This window comes from Nicotiana attenuata, unplaced genomic scaffold (assembly GCF_001879085.1).
Source record: "Nicotiana attenuata strain UT unplaced genomic scaffold, NIATTr2, whole genome shotgun sequence".
Taxonomy (NCBI): domain Eukaryota; kingdom Viridiplantae; phylum Streptophyta; class Magnoliopsida; order Solanales; family Solanaceae; genus Nicotiana; species Nicotiana attenuata.
The window spans coordinates 16,763-26,357 of NW_017677881.1; the positions used below are offsets into that span (position 1 = coordinate 16,763).

At 41.0% G+C, this 9,595-nt stretch overlaps 1 protein-coding gene across 1 annotated transcript; it reads right to left on the bottom strand.

Moving 5' to 3' along the window:
• Positions 1–1,309: 1,309 nt before the first annotated feature.
• On the bottom strand, positions 1,310–2,133 carry LOC109221509. Its single transcript, XM_019385987.1, has 3 exons — positions 1,774–2,133; positions 1,564–1,693; positions 1,310–1,506 (listed from the first exon to the last, which is right to left on the bottom strand). The coding sequence occupies exons 1-3, from the start codon at positions 2,131–2,133 to the stop codon at positions 1,310–1,312; spliced, it is 687 nt and encodes a 228-aa protein (XP_019241532.1).
• Between the last annotated feature and the right edge of the window lie 7,462 nt (positions 2,134–9,595).

Consider the following 9,595-nt stretch of genomic DNA (forward strand, 5'->3'; position numbering starts at 1 on the left):
AGCCTCATTGTTAGTCATATCAGGGCACTGTATGGATTGGCGAATGACTTTGCCTGTTGGGACCTCGAGTACGAGCCCTAGTCCAAATCCTGAAGCGTTGGATGCACCGTCGCTGTATAGGACCCATAGGTCGGGTAGATTGGACGAGGTACGAGAAGTTTCCTATTCAACCTCGGTCATTATTTTGGCACTGAAATCGGCGACGAAGTCGGCGAGTACCTGCGATTTTATCGCTGTTCGCGGCTGATATGTTATATCATGCTCGCTCAATTCTATGTCCCATTTGGCCAATCTCCCAGATAGCTCGGGTTTATGCAGGATACCTCGTAGTGGAAAGGTCGTTACCACCGATAAGGGGTGGCATTGAAAATAGGGTCTAAGCTTCCGTGAAGCTATAACCAAGGCCAAGGCCAATTTTTCGAGGTGAGGGTACCTCATTTTAGCGTCGACAGGAGTTTTGCTAATATAATAGATCGGAGAATGCGTACCTTTATCTACGCGGACTAGTACTCCGCTTACCGCAACCTCTGATACGGCCAAGTATATCAGGAGGCGTTCACCGGGTTCTGCTTTGGCGAGTAGCGGGGGCGAAGACAAGTACGCCTTTAGTTCTCTTAGGGCCTTGATGCATTCTGCATTCCATTGGAGCCTGTTGTCCTTTTTGAGCCCGTTAAAGAATTTGTGGCATCTATCGAAGGATCGTGAGATGAACCTCGACGGGGAAGTTATGCGGCCCGTCAATTTTTGCACCTGTTTCTTGCTGGTTAACACTTTGGGTATTCTCTCAATGGCCTTGATTTGGTCGGGGTAGACCTTGATGCCTCTTTGTGACACCAAGAAACCGAGGAACTTGCCTGAAGTTACGCCGAAGGCACATTTTTCGGGGTTCAGCTTCATTTCGTATTGCCTTAGTATTCCGAAGGCTTCTTTCAAGTGGTCAATGTGATCTTCCTTCCTTTTCGATTTGACCAACATGTCGTCTATTTAAACTTCCATAGTTTTGCCGAGTTGGTCCTTGAATGTTTTGGTTACCAATCTTTGATAAGTCGCCCCTGCGTTCTTTAAGCCAAATGGCATGACTCGATAACAGTACGTTCCTTGATGGGTGATGAAGTAGTCTTCTCCTGGTCCTCTTCCTCTATGAGGATTTGGTTGTAACCTGAGTAGGCGTCCAAGAAGCTCAACAACTCGTGCCCTATTGTTGCATCAATGAGCTGATCGATATGAGGCAAGGGAAAGGAGTCTTTCGGGCAGGCCTTGTTTAGGTCCGTGAAATCCACGCACATCTGCCACTTCCCATTTTTCTTTTCTACCACGACCACATTGGGTACCTATTGAGGGTATTTCGATTCTCGGATTGAGCCATTAGCGACCAGTTTATCACTTCCTCAGTGACGGCCTCGTTGATTGCGGCATTGAATTTTCTTCTTACTTGTCGTACTGGAGGGTAGAAGGGATCGACGTTCAACTTGTGTGAGGTAACGTCTTTCGGAATACCAGGCATATCTACGTGGGAAAAAGCAAAGAGATCGGCATTATTGATTAAAAACTTGTGAAATTTACCTGGCTCGTAGAGCTTATGGCCTATATAAGCCTTTTTGCTGCTGTTGCTGCTGTCTAATTGGACGGGATCAAGATCTTCTATTGTTGATCCCGCAGCTTCCACGACGTCGGGGTCCTTGATAACGTCTTTCTGTTCGTTGAGTTTGGACCCCGACTTTGATAATTGCTATGCTTTTGAGTTTGTTCCTTTTAGTTGTTGAGTTAATGCACAATCTTGGGCGATGCGGTAGCATTCTTGGCTGTGCGATGTTCGCCTCGGATGCTGAATATACCCCACGGAGTAGGGAATTTGATTACTTGATACAAGCTGGACAGGATGGCCCTCATGGCGTGTATCCATGGTCGTCCTATGATTGCGTTGTAGGTTGTGTCCCAGTTCATGATATAGAACGTTGTTTCGAGGGTGACGCTCCCGGCCAGAACGGGCAGCATTATTTCTCCTGAGGTTCGCTCGACTGCACTGTTAAAACCTGTTAGTGTTATGCATCGTGGTGCTATCTTGTCCTCGAGTCGCATTTGCGCAAGAACTCGAGGGTGAATAATACACGTGCCGCTTTCGTCGTCTACCATTATTCTTATTACATCAGTATCTGAAATACGTAAAGTAATGACAAGAGCATCGGAGTGAGGAAAAATCAAACCGTTGGTATCTGACTTATCGAAGATGATACTTTCTCCGAGGTCATCATACCGTTCGTGGGTGATTAACTGCTTCAGTTTGTGTGTGGTGGTAAACTTTATGTGGTTGATTGCATCATATCTAAGGGATTCCTCGGTTCGGGCCGAAGAAGCAATGTCACTCGATCATTATCAAACTGACTCAGCTCCTTGTTCTCATTTTCCATTTCTTCCATTTTCTTCAGAATGGATTCAAGTGCATCGTTACCTGCGTCAACAGCAATGTGAGTGTTACCTGTTGGAGGAGCGGGTTGCTCGTCGGCGATCGTTGTGGTATCCTTCTGTGTGACGTCTCTATTTGCCCGCTAAGCGGGTTTGTCGAGTATGTTATTTAGAGTGTTGGTCAGCCACTCTTCCAGTAATTTCTTCACTGCTGATGGTGCTTCCTCAGTTGTGGACGTGGAAACTCCCCTTTTGTGCGAAGCGGTTACACTTCCACGAGGGGAAGGTGAATCACTCCGCCTGGGTGTAGCACTCGGCGTCTCATTCTCCTCGTCTCCTCTGTCATCCTCGTTGATGGTGTTTAAGATGTTGGTAGTGACACCCATTATTGCTTTCTGTCTTTCATCTCCTTTCTCTGTCATTGTTAGTTTGTGTAGAGGAGAAAAAGGTGGCTGTCCTTTATGATCTAGAAAAAACTAAAAAATTTAACTAAAAAACTCCCCACAGACGGCACCAAATTGGTTGACCAAAAAGTGTTAAACTTTTTGTTAAACTAATTAATGATGAAATGAAGGATGAATCTTAGTTAAAAATAATAAATTCTAGATCATAAATTGTAGGAAATCGGTCAGATGAACGACGTCTGATAGCGTTAAATAGAACGTTTGTATTCAATGAATGCTAATAAATATGATAACTTAAACATGCAATAAATGTAGATAATGACAATAAATGTAATGAGAATGAATCTACCACCCAATTATTATATGATTTGGATGGTTCTTTCTCCTTGCAGTTGTTGATACCCAATTTTTCCTCATATATTTTTAAAATAGCACATATGCAGTTATAAGCATGCATAAGAATTTTTATAATTTTTCTATAATTTTAAAAGCTCCGAATCAATTTATTTCTTCTCTTTTTTAAGTATCCAATAATTATCCTTCAAATTACTTTTGTGATGATTTAGTCATCTAAATTCTTTAGTTATGCCAACATAGTGTTTAAATATATTTAGTGCATTTTTGTAATTATATTTACATTTTTAGGCTAAATTGCACATCTTTGCGATAATAGCCCATACTAATGCATAATTACATTATTGATGCATAAAATGGTCTTTCATATTTTTAAAATGGTATACAAATTTTAGATCATTTTTAGTACATGAATTTTTTTTTTGGAACTCATTTATTATTTTTATAAATTATGTGGTTATTAAAAGTGGCTATTTAAAATCTGGCCTATTTTTATTTCAATTTTGGTCCTATTTCAACCCAATACCAGCCCAATTTCAATTTAAATTTACCCAGCCCAAACCCTAATACCCGATCCGGCCCCAAAACCCTTTCAATCTCGGTTGTTGATCATAGAGATCAACGGCCACAAACAGCCCCTTCCTTTTTTAGTCCCAAACGACCCTCCCAAACCCTTCCATTTCCCACCATCCGCCGCCCTGAAATCCCTCTCCTCTCTCAAATGCTCTCAAACCTAACCCTAATTGGACCACATTGTCACTCATCTATGGCTATCTATGGTGGTTTCTCACCATCCCCCAGGCCTCTAGTATCCTCTCTCACGTTGGTATTGCCATCTCCAGGGTCCTCAAGGGACCAGGGTTAGTTGGCTTGCATCTATGGCCCCTTTCTCGACTGTTTCAGGGTGTCCCAGTGTGATTCCGAGTAAGATCGTCCTACATCGACTATGATCTATGGGTTTCTAAGCATGTTTCTTCACCTCTGTGTTGTTCTCCTCGAAACCCTAATTTTTTCTTCTGAACCTCTTAGATTTGTACAGATCTGAGATGATTTTGGACTTATTTCATATGAGTTTTACAATAACCTTGTGATTCTTTACAAGAATCGTATGATTTTCGAGTGATTTTTTCATCTTTCTCTAAACTAGGGTTTCCTGAAATTTCTTTTTCCAAAACATTTGGTAATTTTGAGTGTTTAATCTCCTGTTTCTATATGTTTTAACCGATTTTGTTAGGTTTGCTCTAATTTCAACTCGTTTATACTAAAAGCCCTAAAAATTTTCGACTCTTTTGTTTGGTTTCTGAGTTACTTGTGTACTCACTGTGTTCTTGCCTTGGTTCTTGTGATTTCTCTTTAGCCATTTGCATGTCTCGTGGTTTTCCTTTCCTAAAATGCCTCTAGTGAGTTCCTTAGTTCATATTTTACTGATTCCACATGTTTGTGTTCCTTCTGACTATTCATGATCAGACCTATATCTTTCTCCTTAAATCAGTGTCGTTTCTTGATTTAACAATTTGTTTCGTTAAAATTATGTGTCGAATCCTGACTATTCATCTCTTACCTTATTTTTTCTGCTAAACTTGCTGACTCTTTACGTGATTTTCTCTTTGGTTGAACCCTTGATTATTCCGAAGTCCTTATTTCCTGGTTTGATTTGAACATTTTTCATTAATAACACTTTTGATTCTTACCTCTCTACTCGGTTTAATTGAACTGCTTACCTTAATTAATTTTCCCTTGCCTTATTTGTTATTTGTTGATTCTTACTGATTGTTTCCTTAATTGAAACCCTTGTGCATTCACCCCTAATTACCTACTCTTTACTCGATTTCCTTCCTTAAGTATCTGTCCCGCTTTTACCATTGATTATCCCTTGATTAAAGGAAAGACTTACTGATTTTACATGTAATTGATTCCCCGATTTCTCTAATTGCTACATGATTGATTCTTTACCTTATTTTGTTTAACTCTTGATTGCTATATAAACTCCCTCCTATTCTCACTTCAGACACGAACATTAGTTCACAAAAGCACACTTACACTCTAAAGCTCTCTTTTCTTCTCTGCTACTTGTGATATTCACTGGTCTAGCCGGTTGAAAGCCAAGGCTAGATATTGGAACTACATCTGCTTTATATTCTGCACTCTTTTCTTCAACCGGTATGTCTCTAGTTAAATTTTGAAACCCAAAACCTATTGTTTCATTCCTGCACTAGTTTATCAGCTATGAATTCAACCTGTCTTCCTGCTTACTTCTTTGCCTAGCATGTCTAAACTCTGTCCTGTTCAATGTGTGATTAGCATGTCTACACTTCACCTAGTTATCTGATACTTCACCAGCCTGTTTGTGAATATCTGTTCAATCCCCTAATTATGTGATCATGTTGGGCTTTCTGTATTACATCTGTGATCTATGTCTTAACTATTTACTATCCATGACTAGCCTGCTAAGTCTCTAAGACCCTAAGTGTTTTACGCAGTTATTGACTATATGTTTCCTCTATACCCTATCCATGTACCCCCAATGTGACTCTTATGTGCCCCAATCCCTTTATCCGCATGTGAGATCTGTTTGTTGATTGTTTCTGAATCTGGATGTTTTATAACCAATATATTGGCTGCTGTTTTCAAAAGAGTTTTGGTACTCTTCTCAAAATGTCTTTTACCACCAAACTATTTCCTGTTTCAGAAAACCTTTTCACTCTTAAAGTCATCTCTGTACTATTTTCAAAACCTTTTTAAAACTATGTCAAGCACTCTCACTTTACTCTTAGATTACTAGGTTCTGCCGCTCTGATATGTGTACTGCCTTGAGACCCATGAGATCTCTCTGAACTCTGGCATATCAGGGCTGGCAGTTCCATACTGCACAATCATCAGCTACTATTTGAGAAAAGTCTGGGTGTGAGCACTGCCCGTGATCCTTGAGGTCCTTAGGGAACTCTGACACACTTATACATGAAATTGGCTATGGAACTTTGGCATTTGAGACTACTGGAGGCTTGGGAAATCATTTGGGCCTACTGCAGGCTCCATATAGCTTAGCTTCTATTTTATTTATATAATTTATATTCATTTCTTGGTCTGTAATAATTATTGTAAACAAATATTGGGGTGATTAGTGAAAAGGGGTGGGTAGTTGCATGTTGTGGGTAAAATCGGGTAGATAACCTGCCTATAGGGTCTATTTCAATTCAAAAAATGTGTTTGTCAGATAATATGCCTATGGGACCTGCTTTGGTGAATTTTGCATGCTTTACTTTCACACAATTAGAAGCCATGCCTAAAGGATCTAAATCAGCTCTATAATTAGATATCATGCATATAGGGTGTAAAGTAATTGAAGTTCAGTTTCCATTACAGCATGTATTCAAATTCATCTCCTTAGAAATCATGTCTATAGGATTAAAACCGGCTTTAATGGAAATCATGCCTATAGGATCTAAAATCGGCCTAACTTTAACTCACGCCTGGAAGTTCTGAATCAGATTAACTAACCTACTTTTTTCTCAATCAATGTCAGTAGAAAGCATGCCAGTAGGATTCAAATCGCCTGTTTAAAATTGTTTACTGTTTTATTGCATTCCGGATCAATAATAGATACCATGCTCATAGGACATCACTACGCCTAGGCAAGCCTATAGGGCGATTAAAATTCTGCAACTATAAAACCATGTTCTGCTATCTGCGATTGCTCATATTCAACGGGTCTAAAATCAGTAGGCAAGCTGAATAGGTCTTTGATACTTTGGTCCTAATTTAATACTATATACTCTCAGCTCACCTAGATATCATGTTCTAAGGTTTTTTTTCTTAAACAGTTGTTTGAGACGTGCACTTATTTGTTCTGCTTGTGGAGGTAAACTGTGAGCCTTTAGTTGTTTCCCCTTCTAAATGTAGTCCTAATTGTTTTGATTGACGCTTAGACTTTTCTCCTTTAAACACCTTAGGATGGTCTAGAACTACCCAAATTAGAGGTCCTAAATACCTCCAGGGCCATAAAGAAGGGACGGGTAGTGCACGCATAGGATATCTTTCAAGGTTGCTAGAACGCTTTAGGCTATGACCAAGGGGAAGGAATTGGGTAGTAAGGATATGATGACTACGCGCTAATGCCACGTGTAGCCCCTCATTGAGGAGTGATTACCGGGCATTGTGTGGGTATGATCCTGTAGGCTAACCAACCTAGGACCCTTTCCCAACTCCCGTTGTCTAAATGAATTTACTTTTCTTTATATATGTGCAACTTTTTCAAACTTTTTCCCTTGTTTCATTACTTGAATCACACATGTGCTCAGAATGTCAAAACATGCCCTTACTTGCAAGTACGTGGTCAAGCTGTTTACTTGTTCAAAATGACTGATTCATATAAGTTCGGTCTGGACCCATCGTTGTGGACCGCGAGGGGTCCCTAACACCTTCCCCTCAAGGTTATTTCGAGCCCTTACCCTAAATCTCTGGTAATGCAAACTAGTCCATGAGTTAATTGCTCAAGGTGCCCTAACGCAACATAATCCGTTAGGTGGCGACTCTTCAAATACCCAATTCCCAAAAGGAAAAGAATTCTTCCCCCATGAAATGTCGAAACCCGGACGTTCTCCGCGAGGAGGAAAAAAAGGTGGCGCGACAGCATGGCGACTCTGCTGGGGATATATTTAGGCTCTTACCATAACGAACTTATATTTTGTGAATTAGTTTAAGCATGCTCTATCCCACGTACCCTTCTCCCTTACTTGAATTTAACTGTTTATTTTTAAGCATTTATGATTTCTTCATTTCCCTGAAACTGACAGGTCTCTTTGTTTTCTTCTTCTGTAACCGTCTTTCAATTATTTAAATACTGCATTTATTATTTTCTTACATGCAAATACTTGACAACATGCTATTATTGTTGCATATACTCCACATCATATTCCACTCGTGCGTATCAAAATCCTATAGCAACTCTTGATGAGTGGTTGCGCTCTTCCAATTTATTACTCTTAAATTCGAAAAGGCTTATTTGCGGTAAAACTAGTCGATCAGCGGTGCAGTCGACGGTTTCGTGCCTTTCCATCTCAAGTTGTCCGCTTGAGGGTACCAGTCTAGACTCCCATAGTAACCTTACTCTGATCATAATTGTGCATGCGTCATGGTCAAACCTAGTCGGATTAATATGTTGTCCACATAATAATCCTTTAAGACAAGCCTTATCCAAAAGTTCATCGGGTTTTCCATAATCCCAACGGATGTGCATTAATTTGGAGAAATAAATGCCATTATGCTAATCATGAATGTATAAATAGTCGAGTCTGGTGGGGGATAAGGGACTAACTCTTTTGTTTTGCAAAAAATGAGGCACAAGGTCCCCAGATTCAGTATGGTTAGCAACATTCCACCATTGCTACTAGATTGGTGGGAGGACCTTTCCTCAAGTGACAAGAAACACGTAAGGAAGTACTTGGGCAATTTACCTTCTCTACTATACATTGAGCCAAACAATAGGTTGATCGAGGCTGCCACTTTATTCTGGGATAGTGAAAGGGCTGTGTTCCGTTTCGGCGACATAGAAATGACACCACTTCTAGAAGAAATTGGAGGGCTTACCGGATTGACTTGGGATAGCCCCGGGTTATTGGTGCCGGAGAACCGTACTGGTAAAGGGTTTTTAAAGATGATGGGGCTGAAGAAAAATGTTGACTTGGGATGCCTGAAGGAATCTTACATACCCTTCGAATATCTGTATGAGAGGTATGGCCATAGCCAGTCTTACCGTACCTACCATGACGAGCTTTCTATCACTTCTCTGGGCCACATCCATCGCAGAGTGTTCGTGTTCATTGTGTGCTTCAGGTCGCCAAGACTTTGATGGAAGGGATCAACGGACAGACATACACCATAGTCCCCATGATCATAGCCGACATCTACAGGGCTCTGGAGCGCTGTCAAAGAGGGGTCAAGCATTTCGAGGGTTGTAACATGTTGCTGCAGTTGTGGTTATTAGAACATCTTCAAAGGGGCCAGTATCGCCAAGAATTTCCGCGAAGGGCTTGGAATGACCATATTTCCTTCCATCACCCCAAGCGGATGACCTACATTCCGGACAGGTTTGCTCAACCGGAAAGTGCCAAAGAGTGGGTAGAGTTCTTCGACAATCTGACCGAGGAGCAAGTGAAATGGATGTTTGAATGGTTCCCAACAGACGAATTCATCATCAGATCCAGGGACGCTCCACACCTGGTGCTGATTGGGTTGAGAGGGATATACCCTTATGTCACTATCCGAGTTATGAGGCAAGCAGGCAAGAAACAGGTTGTACCAAGGGTTGCCAAGGTGAGTCATTTCAGAGCAGACTTTCAAGACGACGACGTTCCTTACAAGTGCCAAGCCCAGCACATGTGGCACTGCAAAATCATTGTGGAAAAGACACCATTGAGCCTGACAGGTATCATGCA

Coding starts and splice junctions, on each gene's coding strand:
- LOC109221509 (XM_019385987.1), bottom strand. CDS start 2,133: ATGGTAGACGACGAAAGCGGCACGTGTATTATTCACCCTCGAGTTCTT. Junction 1,694..1,773: donor CTACCGCATCGCCCAAGATT/GTGCATTAACTC, acceptor CTCAACGAACAG/AAAGACGTTATCAAGGACCC. Junction 1,507..1,563: donor CCATAAGCTCTACGAGCCAG/GTAAATTTCACA, acceptor TTTCCCACGTAG/ATATGCCTGGTATTCCGAAA.